This window comes from Rhipicephalus sanguineus, chromosome 11 (assembly GCF_013339695.2).
Source record: "Rhipicephalus sanguineus isolate Rsan-2018 chromosome 11, BIME_Rsan_1.4, whole genome shotgun sequence".
In the NCBI taxonomy this organism is placed as follows: domain Eukaryota; kingdom Metazoa; phylum Arthropoda; class Arachnida; order Ixodida; family Ixodidae; genus Rhipicephalus; species Rhipicephalus sanguineus.
This window is the reverse complement of record NC_051186.1, coordinates 80,872,552-80,885,414: the sequence shown is the minus strand read 5'-3', so window position 1 is coordinate 80,885,414 and position 12,863 is coordinate 80,872,552. Positions and strand designations below refer to the sequence as shown.

Sequence of the window (12,863 nt, the reverse complement as noted above, 5' to 3'; positions counted from 1 at the left end):
ATGTTCCCTGCTGGCGTAAAGCATCAGGGCTTTGTGAAAGGCAGAGAGTCAGATGAAAGGGGAGGTGGAGAAAGGGAAGAGGAGGACAGGAACACGTGCACCCTGCATGCGCCTCGGAAAATGTGATGTCGTAGCTCGCACTCGTGTGCAGCTGCCGCACGCTGACAATTCAACAAAAATGCAGCCAACTGTTCAAAAATATGCAAGATAAACTCTGTTACTCAAAACATTCGCGTCTTCCGGGTAGAGTTTTGATGGTGTCATCAGTTTTTTCAATACAAGCCTAGACATCCAAGAACTGTGCCACTCACTAGCATACTGCCTCAAGAAGCGCACTGCAGTGTCAACGGGGACCCAGAAACAAGCCAAGGCTGCGATGGGTGCGGCGATCTCTGTTATGGCCTGCTCACGCTAGCGGCAAGCCTGCCGCAACGGCACGGTGAAGCTGTCCCACGCACACGGCAAGCTTGACCAGCGAGTCATTCGTGCCTCCGAAAAACATGGCCGCACTGCCAAAACCAGTTGTCGTCCGCTTCGAATCTACCTAGTTGCCACCGTGTGCTCTGTAGCTTGTAAGCTCCGAAATGATGCTTCCATTTGCTTTAGATTCATGTCCTTAAGGGGGAACCCTGCTTCGGAGACATATTTCTTTGTTTTTGAGTACATTTTTATGAAACTTTCGCAGCTTATGTATTTTTATGTCCCGATTTCAAATATGCAATTATTTTTCTAGTACACTATGCTGTTTTCAAAATATCAAATATTTCATGTATGTTGTTGGGAGCAAGATTTATTTATAAATTGTAAGAGTTATAAAGCAAATCAGCATATCACAATAAGCTGGAATGAATACTGTTCGCAATAAAACAAGAATGGATGTTCTAGGCCCAATCGAACAAAATTTATATTACGTTGAACACTTGGCAAGTCAGCGATGTCGAGCTCGGTCAAACTGGGATCAAGCTAGGAATGTTCAACATACCATAACTTTTGTTCAAATGGGCCTAGAACATCCATTCTTGTCTTATTGCATACAGCATTGATTCCAGGTTATTGTGATAGGCTGATTTGCTTGATAACTCTCACAGTTTAGAAATAAAGCCTGCTCCTAACAATACAAATACTATTTAATAGTTTCAAAACTACCTATTGTATTAGAACAATAATTGCATGTTTGAAATCAGCACATAAAAATACATAAGCTGTGAAAGTTTCATAATGATACGCTCAAAAACAAGGAACATGTTTCAGAAGCAGGGTCTCCCCTTAAGGGGGGACACGCCCTTTGAAAATCGAAAAATCGCGAAAAACTCTGTTCTTGAAAAAACCGTATATTTGGGCTTTACGTATTACAAACGACCTTTCCTGTAATTATGAACACCTAAAACATCGTAAAAGTACGTCAAATTGGGTAATAACGAGCAGCGGCAGCTGCTACGCCGGCCAAACAAGCGTCGAAACAATCCCAACTTCGAGCGAGCACCATTCCCGCGCCGTTCAATCCGATCGGCGCCATCTTGGTTTTGTTTTGTTCGTGAATTCCTGCGCATTTCTTTACCGCCCTCGGCGGTAGGAGTGGTGGCGCGGCCGAAGCATGATTCGCTTATGACTGGGGGGCTCGCAGGGGTTTTCGAGTTTACCGCGCCCGACGCGCAGCTGCGATTGGACTAAGCGCGCGCTCCTCGAGAAAGTGGGGGAACGCGCGGGTGCTATTGGCTGCCGCGCGTGATGACGCGATGGCCTTCTCCGAAGCTTGCTCCGTGCGTCATCTGTTGCGACTAGTGTTAGCTTCGTTCTTTGGTGCCAGCCTCACCGTTGTGCAGCCAGCCTTTGTGTGTACGCTTCGCATTTCGTTATCGCTCGCGGCACTTCCTGAACTCTACACCGTGTTTACTAGGCTTGTGCGAATATTCGAGCACTTCGAATATTCGAACGAATATTGCAGTATTCGAATTCGCTTCGAAACGAAGTTAAATTCCAGGAAATTTCGAAGTATTCGAAATGAACGAATAGACATATATAAACCGCAAGTAACCCCCTGTAAAGGTGGTTTCACTGCAGTGGAGGTGTGCTATATCGTGAATACACCTTTCCAGGAAGAAATTTGCACTGCCGCGAAGTCCCACTTCAAGGTTAAATGAACACACAGTAAAACCTCGTTAATTCAAATTGACTGGCACTGTGAAAAATCTAATTAGGTGGGTTTTCGAATTAACCAAACATACAAAAAGCGGGATGAAAGGAACTTTGAATTACTGGAAGTAATCAGAGGTGGTCGTTTGCTGTGCCTGCTAGTTTGCAGCTATAAGGGTTGTTTTTCAGCAATACCTGGTCCCAATTTTGCCGCTAAACCGGGGAAACGGCGGGCTTCGCTGCTGCCAGCGCAAAAAAAAGAAAAGGAGGAAAAAATCACACCATTTCCCGCTAAAGGGGACCATGAGGCGATGCGAAGCCGGAGCACTTGCATGATCGCGTTCCGTTGGCGTTCGTTGGGCATCCTACCGACCTCGCGTCGTGGAACACGAAGAGGAACACTACGCGCGTCTTGTCTTCCCTCTAGCCTGACCGTTAATTCTCACAGGGCGAGCGGGGAACGCGGTCGACAGGCGTGCGAGAGGGGGGCAGCGTAGGAGAGGAGAGAAAGGGGGAGGGGATGCGCTGGTGCTCATCGCGGCGTTGCACAGGAGAGAATTTCGGCATGTCTAGCCCGCGTTTCAGAGGAAGAGTGGAAAGGGGGAGGGGAAGTGGAGAGGGTATGCGCATGCGCAGTAAGGGTGGTCACGCCGCACATCACCACCACCACCACCGGATTGAACTCCGCCATAAGATACTTCGCCATCTAAAAAACGGTCTCGTGGTCAACTGAAATGCGTGCCTGGGGAATAGAAGACGTGCTTCGCTGCAACACAGTGGTGACACGCGAGCAGCATGTCACCTGCTCCTCGCAGCGTCAGCGCGTCATGATGCGACCGTTCACCCATTCTTTCTGGTAAAATAAAGAATTTAATAATGACCAGTGTGACGGAATTCGCGATGTGTTCTAGGTGGAAAAGATGATCACTGAAGTTTTCGAACTGAGTTTTCGAAGTAGGCGTTGTAGGCAAGTGCTCCGCCAGCAGTGCAAGTGCTCAAATTGCCAGAACAACCACCAATCGGAGGTTCGCATACATCGCGAATTCCGTCAGACCGCCCTTTATTAATTTCTCTATTTTCCCAGAAAGAATGGGTAAATCATGACGCACTGACGTTGAGAGAAGCATGCGTCATGCTGTCCATGTGTCACTGCTGTGTTGCAGTGAAGCAGATCTTTCCGCAGGCGCACATTTCAGCTGACCACGAGACCGCTTTTTGTTTTGTTTTTTTCTTGCGCTGGCAGCAGCGAGGCTCAGGTGCTCAACTTGTCACTCATTAGTATTGTTACACTGCATTGCCTTGTGGCTCCTAAGGGCCATCGTTTCTGCAGATTTGTGGCTAAATCGGGATCGGGAATAGGCACATGGCACCTAAAGTTTTCGAATTAACCGGGCTGGTACTGACCGCCGCTTCAAATTATCCCCTCAAATTTACATTGAAAAATACGGGGCCACAGAAATCCTTCTAATTATGCGGGATTTCGAAATAACCGAGTTCGAATTAATGAGGTTTTACTGTGTTACCCTCACATCGATTAATCATTCTTTAAGTTTAAAAGCTTGTTATACCAGCTTATATGCTCTCAGTATAGTAAATTTTAAAACGTAACATATTTTACATGCTATCACTTGCATTCTACCGAAGGCCAAATCGTGCTACTACTCAAAGTTGCTTCCACTTCCCTTTGAACCAATAAGAATGACATATGCCTATGCCTTCTTCAACTTTAAAAATATTGCGCTGGTTAGTTGAGTCCTGACAGATATGCTCATTTTTCTGTATTATATGTAACATAAACTATTCGAATTCGCTTCGACATTCGCTTCGACCAAATCACTATTCGCTTCGAATTCGCTTCGGACCTAAAATTTACTATTCGCACAAGCCTAGTGTTTACGATATCGCATCCTTCCCGCCGACTAAGAAGTGTCATGTGCCCGCGATCGATTTGTTATCGGACGTGCCGGTAGTCGCGGTACACACGTTCGGTGAGTTCGTGCGCTGAATCTTTATATTAACTTTGTTATCGTGGTCAAGCGCACTTCCAACAACGATTATGATGGCCCTTTTCACAGTGAAGCAACCTCTGTATCGGTAAAGACGATTGCATCGACGGTGTCAGCGCTCGTATCTCCAGCGTGCACCAGTGGCACGTGAATGCATAGTTGAAATGAGCTTGGCGTCTCGAATCAACCTCGGCGATCGCAACCCCGACTCGTACGAAAAAAAAAAAAAAAAAGCCAGGAAAGGTGGCAAAGGACAGAAATCCATAAAAACGCATTTTCTTTAATCTACATGGTCATTTCAGACCAAGATACGTGATCGAAACTTTCGAAGCCCAATATCTCGAAATGACATTTTTGGCTGGTGATGCTGCTTAGCCGAGAGATCTCTCTAGAACCATTCATCTGATTTCCATCAGATTTTTTTTATTATGCACCTGAACAAATTTCCCAGGGCAAGACATAGCCGTTTTTCAATATATGGCGTCAGTAATTTGTTATAATTAATTAAAATTTCATTGATGAAAGCCTAATGAGCAACACTAGATTCAGTGCTGTGCTAAAAATTTTAGCAAAGAAATTTAAAAAAAGGGCTTTGTCTTGCCCTAAGGTACCCATCCAGGAAGCTTCATAGTGAATTTTACGGTGCTAGCACATTTTCTAACATCTCCAGGCCCTGACTAAGGGTCCCATGTGGACTACTTCGACACATGGCTGTAACTTGGGAACCAGTTAACACAGCTGCATAAAACTCTGTGGTTAATCAAATCGCTTTGCTACTACTCTATCCTGAAAATTTCATTAAGATATCTCAACAAACAAAAAAATTGCCCTTCGAAGGTAGCCTCTCCCCTTAAGCTTCGACAGCAATGTGTTTGTGCTGATTTGGCACCATTTTTGAGAACCATATTCAAATAATCGATGCTGTAGGCTTAGCGAGTCGAGATGGGAGCTTCCGAAATCTCGGAGGACAGATTATGCATTTGCTAGTTGTTCCTAAATCCTCCATAGCTGGCTCCACTTGACTTGGCGCCAGCTTGGTGACACATCATCTGGTTTCACGCGATGGTTTTTTTAATACCGGACAGACTAAAATGCTCTATTGACTGCTGGAACCATGCCTGGCAATGACGCAGACGACATCCTCACTTCTAGCGTGAGAAACGCAGAGCAAAAAGCAAGCAGCTCGAAGCGTCCTGCGGCAGACGCAGACGACGCGGCGTGCCGATGTAGCTCCTCCGTCGCTGATTGGCCACGTCTCTATCCGGCAGCCGGAGAACAGCGCGAAAATGGGTCTCGGACCTATTCCCAGAATGGCAAGGAACGGCAGACGTGCGCGAACGAAGGCGCTTGCGCACGGCAGCCTGAGAACGGCAAACGGCGAGCTGTCATGCCACTAGCGTGAGCGAGCCATTACAGTTGCGAATCTCGCAACAAGACCACATAGAAGAGATGGCACTGCGTTCATTTAACGACAGGCTGAAAGTATTTGCGAGGTACACAGATGATTCATCATAAAAGAAGGTAAGACATGCGAACACAGGCACAAGAGAACAGAACAACACAAACACCGACTATCAGCTGGAAGTGTACACTGTGGCAGAAAACAAAGTACCTTAAATTCCGGGCAATGAGATCACACGCACATACTTTGGTGAGGCCGACTATGATGAGAAAAAGCTCATCGGTGGAAAGATGGAGAGGGAGAGTGGGTTTCGCGGTAATACAAAAAAGCTGTGCGTGTTTGGTACTAGACCAAGAATACTTTGGGCCAGAAACGCTCGACTACCGTTTAAGCAGGTAGAACACTGAAGCTTGGCACGGTTGGTGCAAGCTGAACTTGAATGGGCGCAGTAAGGTGCAGTTATGGCAAAATGGTGCAGTAGGACCACCAGCGAAATTCGCAATTCACCATGATTCGCAATTTCACCATAGCCAGATAAGCATACGATAGCTATTGGCAACGTTACTGCTGGCCCCTGCATGCTCCCATGGTGTGTGCCTTTCAGATAAGCATACACAGGCATCGTCCGTGACAAGACGGGCCTTCAGAGACATCTGTGCAATGTGCTACTACTACTGTCCCCTAGCAGCCATCACAATCCATGCGATGCCACCCGGCCCCGACCAACCATCCAAATATGCCGCAGGCCACTGCTGCTGCTGGTGTCCCACAAACCAGGCACGCACACGCTTGAACCATACTACCTCGTTCACTATGCTGGGCAATGTCCGCTCAATGCAGGAGAAGGCAAACTGCACGCCACATACCTCGGACGTCGTCTGCACACAGAGAAGCAAAGACAAGAAGAAGGTGCTCAAGAAGATGCTGCAAATCATGCAAATAAGTGGTAATATAGCATCACTCCGCGTTTTTCTTATGACGTTATCGAAGTCTGCAGTTATTTTTTTCACGTGTAAAGCGTAGTTTAGTCCTTATAAGATCGATATGTCATCTGTAGTGGAGTTTTTATTAGAGCTGTGCGAATAGCAAAATTTTGGGTGCAAAGCGAATTCGAATATCGAAGTGTCAGTGCAAATCGAATCGAATATTTTTCGAATATTTCTCGCATATTTCTAGAATATTTTTCAAATACAGTCTACGCTCGTTATAACGGACCCGCATTCAACGGACTTTCGGATACAACGGACCATTATTCAGCCTAAGTTTGGTCTGTGTATTAAATTAATGGAGCGAAGTTCGGTTTTAACGGACCGCGATACAACGGACTATCGGCTACAGTGGACGAAATTACCGGCACTTTTTGTCGCAATTGGGCGCATAAAGCGGACTTTTGCCATGTTGACGCGGGCTGATAACAGACTTCACCACGCCGCTCTCCGCGAGCTAAAGCCACGGTAATTTTAAATGGCAGCTGGCAACGTTGGTGGCTTCCGGCCAAGCCAAGCCTCCAGCCAAGCCAGTCTGAGAGCACGTTTACGTTGGCGACTATGGTTATGCACGGACGTAGCTAGTTGACGCTATTTTGTCGTTGTGTTCCCGTGCATGACTGTTCTGTCTGTTCGCAAATTTTGAGGTAATGGCCTCCAGAAAGCGGAAGCAAATATCGATGACCGACAAGCTCAAGATAGTAAACGCGGTCGCTCACGGTGAGAAGCAGGCGGACATCGCAGTGTTGAAGTGTTGCAGCTGAGTGAAATGCGGCGCAAAGTGATAACAGCATCGTTAAGGGTGCTCGCCAATCGCTGATCACTAATTTCTTTTCAAAGTAACTGTAAATAAAAAGTTTGTGATTTGTATTAGATGTTCGTCACTCATTGCAGTAACGTTGTTAGACATCGCGACCTATGTTTTGAAAGCAAGACGTTCCGGTGCTCCGAGCAGGTGAGTTCTGCTGTCAAATTAGAATTTTAATGCGAGAGGTGCCTTGGTGCTGCTCAATTCAGAACTCTCAGATGAACTTGGGGCCGTCCGGCGATCCTTGGAACGGAGGGGGAAGGGGGGGGGGGGGCTGCGCTCCCGGCAATAGGCGTCCCCACTTCAGCAGATATGCCTTCCCGTCCTCACAAATAAGAATTTATTCGAAGCCGATCAAAAGGAGCGTATGAAAAAGCCTACTAGAAACGTTTTATTATCGGGCTAAGCTTCATTGCTGAGCAGGAGCCACATGGCGTCCCTGCATCTACTGTAACGGCACTGCGCTGCAATTTTGTTAATAACCGTTGCTAGTGATTAAGTCTTTTGTAAACATGCTGGCGAATGCACTCAGCGTTCACCAGCAGAACTAGCCTGCTGCTAATGCACTCAGCGTTCACCAGCAGAACTAGCCTGCTGCTGAGCGAAATCGGAGCGATCGTCACACGGTAACGCAATCCCCCCCGCGAAGTTTGGATATTACGGACTTCGGATAAAACGGACTCATTTTGCCGGATTATGATGGTCCGTTGTAACGAGAGTAGACTGTACTTCAAAGCGAAATTGCAGAAAAAAAAGTTACAGAGCATTCCTAAGCATACTCTTATGAGTTAGCAACATGAAAGTGCTTCTTTTCACTACATTGATGAAGCACTGGCGGCGTGGTGTTTCATAGTTGTCTTATCAAGAATGAGGCAATGTAGAGGCCGAATTCTATTTATGTACATGACTTGGTGCAACCAAAATGTTGCCGACAACACTTTACATGTGATGGGCAAAGATGCCATTTCCTCAGCCTCTCATCCTCTTTCAACTTCTGTGGAAGCACTATTGATGTGGCGGAAAAGGGTCTGCTCCCTTCAAGTCCGGAGTTCCAAATCTGCCTCGTAGACGTCGATATATAAGAACATCTAAAATTTTGAATGCTAAAAATCCTCGGCTTCTGATTTTTTGGACTTCCTGCCCAAATTTCAGGTCCAAAACAGCATTAATTGAGCCTCTTTCATCTCCATGTCGGAACTCGCGTTTTCTTGAGTTGATACATTTGCGACCGTAGCAGAGCTTGAAAGGCAGCTTTGCCGCAATACCGGAGTGTGATGAGGTGAAGCATATCAAAACTCTAGAGACCTCTTCCAAGCGGACATTGACTGTGTCTTGGCAAAGTTCGACTATAACGAAGCTTGAAAGGCAGCTTTGCCGCAATACCGGAGTATGGTGAGGTGAAGCATATTGAAAATTTAGGGACCACTTCCAATCGGTCGTTGACTGTGTCTTGGCAAAGTTTGGCCATAGCGGAGCTTGAAAGACAGCTTTGTCGCATTACGGGAGTGTAATGAGGTGAAGCATATTGAAAATCTGAAGGGGGCACTTTCAGTTGGACGTTGACTGTATTTGTTTTTGGGAAGTTCGAATAGTTCGAATAATAAAATTCCAGTGCGAATCAAATCGAATAACAAACACATTTCGAAAAATATTCGAAATTTCGAATATTCGCACACCCCTAGTTTTTATGCAACATGCATGAGCTGAATCTGCAATGTTTCTGGGTCACTTGCTTAGTTTGTCAGAGTGATATCACACGATCTAGAACAGATAGAGTTAAAATTATTTATCACAATGTGCTAAGGGCAGCATTCTCATTTTCTCCAGACATCACACTGCTCCCGCCCTGACAAACAGTGAATAAAAAAAGTATGATTTTTTTTTTATTCTGTCTGTAAATTTGAAAACCCTCTTTCTTCGAAGATTTCTTGCGGTCCCAGTGACTTTTAATATGTTTTTTGGTATTTTGACTTGTTCCAGCAATAACCTTGCCAGTTTACAGTCAGCACTTGCGCTGCATCTTCCATTATCCTCTTAATGTGCTCTTACCATCATACAGATGGAACCAAAAGAAAAGCATACCTGAAGGAAGGGCTTAAATTTTTTTTTTGTTAGTTACTATCATTTATTTATTTACAATACCCTTAAGGCCCAACACAACATTACAAGAGGGCTGGGGTGATTTGCAGTGATAGCATTCTGAAGCCAGAGCGGTCAGTCATCAACACAAGAACAGAAAAGCCTAATTGCTGACAAAACCAAGAGCTAACCACAGCCTTCCGGTCCCCTTTCCCAAGTTTGCTCATGACAATGGAAGTGGAACACCGGGCAAAATCTGTTACTCCTCCTGTACAACCTTTCATTTTCCTGTCAAGCAAGCTAAGAAACAGATGTTGTTGATCTACTCCTTGATCAAGAAGAGTGGTCACACGGCCAAAATTAGAGCCTGCAAAATGAAGCCCTGACAAGAGTGCACCACCACCCACCTCCTGGAGTCCGTGCAGTTGCCGGAGGTCCGCTTCAAGGGCCGCGCAGCGCTCCTCCAGCTGCTTCTCCCGCTCCGTCGGACCTGCATTCTTCCGCTGCGATGCCTCAGCCTGGGCCTACGCAATGCAAGGGCCACTCATTCAAAACCATCGAACTGTACGCTAGTGGCACTGGCAGGCAGACAACTATTTGGCAGTGTTTGCAAAATACCAACGAAGACCAAGTTCCAGATTTTTTTTTTTCTTTTAGAAACTAGGCAACTGACAATGCTACGTACTGCACTGAGTGGTCGCAACTATAATGTTCTCAGACAGACAGCTGTGAATCAAAAAGAGCGTTTCACATACGGGGGGGACGTGGCATTCGATAAGAACTTTATTTCACCGATTTTGATGAAAATTGGCACACTTATTGGAAACATTCATACTGTACAAATTTCACAAACAGCATTTTGATGTACGATATATTTCTTCTTCTGGTTTTGTTCCAAGCCCGAGTCACTTTAAAATACGACAGGAAATTCGTTCAAAGCACTGTGTGTTCTAAGATGTATGATGGAGAGCGTAACATGCACATATTTTTTTAATTGCAACACAATTTTTTTTAATTCTCATTTCTTATGAGATGACCATGAAACAGGCATCAAGGCTGCGTGCAACTCGTCAATTAGCTAATTACAACGAGGTGATACTGGAAAAGCAAGAGTGTCATGCCTTGGACTATTTTTCAAGAAATATACACTCAAAGCTCGATATAACGAATACAGATATAACGAATTATCGGTTATAACGAAGTAAATGAAAAATAGTCCTGTCATAGATACAGTGTTGTGAATGCATGCTTACAACGAATTTCCGCATATAACGAAGTTACTTTCGTGCCAGATGTGACTTTGTTAAAACAGAACTGTAAATAGACTTGGTGAGCGCGAAGAAATCAGCAGAACAAGTGAAGCAGGAAGCAAAAAAAAAAAAATCGTTTTGAAAAGATGGCTTTCAAAGTTTTTCTGTCATGTGTAAAGGGGCACGACACACGCGTCCAGTGATGGAATGTTTAGATGGTGTGTGAGGCATGGAAAATCCCCCGATAGTGTGCACCCTTGCCACGTCCGTGCATGCGATTGGCCGGGAAGGGCTCGTGGCATGCGAGCCGAGCCAAGGTGTGAAACCCCAAGAGAAGAGGCGGGCATTGTCTGTTAGGGCACAGTTCGAAGTAGCACGAAGAAGCCAGCGTCTCACCTTCACTCCACCACGTTGTCACGCACTTTCAATCACATTTTGTCCGCACTTCACCTCACACTGTTCACACGTCACCACGATCACTGGTTCCATAGTTCACGTTTCACTTCACTAATTCACCTACTTCACATCACTCTACTCATGAAATCTGCTCCCACGTCTCGTCTTCCTTTTATATACTCTATGTGGGAACAGTAGTCCTGCAACATTAAACTCCATCTCATCACACTCCCGTTTGTTAGCTTTGTTCTACTCAGAAATTCGAGAGGTTGATGGTCTGTTTGTACCAGAAAAGGCTTGCCAAACAAATAGAGCAGACACTATTAGAAAAATATTCGAAAGTTGGAATATTCGCACACCCCTACATTTTGATGAAAGTTGGAGTTTATGTATATTTGCATGCTGATGTCAAGTATGCAATTCTTTTTCTAGTACAATATGTCGTTTTAAAGACATAGAAAATTTCATGTCACTTGTTGAGAGCAAGATTTTTTTTTCTGACAGTTCCAAAGTAAATCAGCTCATCACGATGCTGGTAGTCATACGAAACGGGCCGTGTGTAATTTCGCGCTTTTCGATGCATTGTCTCTAGACAGCTGCGCTCAGCCGTTGTAAAGCCCGGGATGTTTGTAAAACTTGGCGACACCTGTTGAGATGTGACCTACCTGGGCAAGCTGCTGTTGCCAGAGTAGCCTTTCCTTGTGGTGTCCCTCCTCCTTCTCGTGCCAACGCTTCTCCTCCTCCTCGACCGATCGCTGAAGATTCTGCAGGATGTCCTCGGTCTGGGACAGCACCTGCTTGTAGTGGGACACCTAGAGGGGGAAACACACACAAACAGAAACGTCCCTGAAACGGCCTCAAAACGTCCACTTACAAAGAGGGCACCACAGCTGCTTCTAAGTGCACCCAACTAATGCACACTCAGATTTCAAACGAGGGGCGACCGACCTCCTTGTCCAGCTTGGTATTGGCCAGAGTGAGCTGCTGCAGGCGTTCCACATCTTCCGCAATTCCGCTGGTTTGGGACTGCGTGGAGGCCGACAGTGGCTGGTGGTCGCCTGTGCCCCGTTGCTGCTGCTGCTGCTGCTGCTGCTGCTGCTGCTGCTGCTGTTGCTGCCACTTCTGCCACTGATGCAGCTCCCTCTCAAAGTTCACCAGCCACTCGGCGTGGCTTAATCCCCCATCCACCTGCACACACGCACGCACTTCATCAAACCTTCCAAGAGGGCCCACATTTGCTCTAAATCGGCCATCAACCAAACACAAACTGTGCGCCAGTGGCGCCATCTCTTTGATGGCAATGCAAACCATAACACACAGACATCTGGCACCTGTGTTGATCATCATCTCAGAGGGTGACTGGAAATAAATATGGTAATAAGTACACCAGTATGGCATCACTTGCATTACACCGCAGAAGAAACAACTACAGTAGACTCCTGTTAAACGAAAACTGAAGGGACCAGGAAAATCTGTTTCATTTAACAGGAGTTTCGTTTACTGAGAGATGAAAAGGGGTGCAGAATTCAAGCACAAGACCAATCATGTTAGAGGCAGTTGTTCCATTTAAGCAGCAATTTCATTTAAGAGAGTTTCGTTTATTGAGAGTCTACTGTATTTCCTGACATATGTAATTATTAATCACCTCTATCTGCTGTATCTGTTTCTCGTCTTTTGCACCATGGTTGATAGAAAGGGCAGTCCTGGTGTGCACATGTGCATGTTCTTCAATTTGTGTGGTCTTTTTAGTGTGAATAAAACCTCCAGTTGCAAATCAGCGCTCGTGTTGCATTGTTCTTCTAC

General features: G+C 45.7%; 1 protein-coding gene across 11 annotated transcripts in view; it reads right to left on the bottom strand.

Annotated features, from left to right (window-relative positions):
- The window catches only part of LOC119375196 (GRB10-interacting GYF protein 2), a 676,837-nt gene that overhangs the window by 49,466 nt on the left and 614,508 nt on the right, over positions 1-12,863 (bottom strand). For 4 of the 11 annotated variants that reach the window (XM_049420360.1, XM_049420363.1, XM_049420367.1 and 1 more), the window contains exons 16-17: positions 9,822-9,938; positions 6,345-6,419 (exon numbers count right to left, since the gene is read on the bottom strand). The exons of 1 other annotated variant lie outside the window; for it this stretch is intronic. In XM_049420360.1, coding sequence (XP_049276317.1) covers positions 6,345-6,419; positions 9,822-9,938 — 192 coding nt within the window. Of the gene's footprint in view, positions 1-6,344; positions 6,420-9,821; positions 9,939-11,725; positions 11,873-12,008; positions 12,249-12,863 lie in introns of all 11 variants that reach the window. 6 more of the 11 variants (XM_049420362.1, XM_049420361.1, XM_049420364.1 and 3 more) reach the window with 6 other exon arrangements.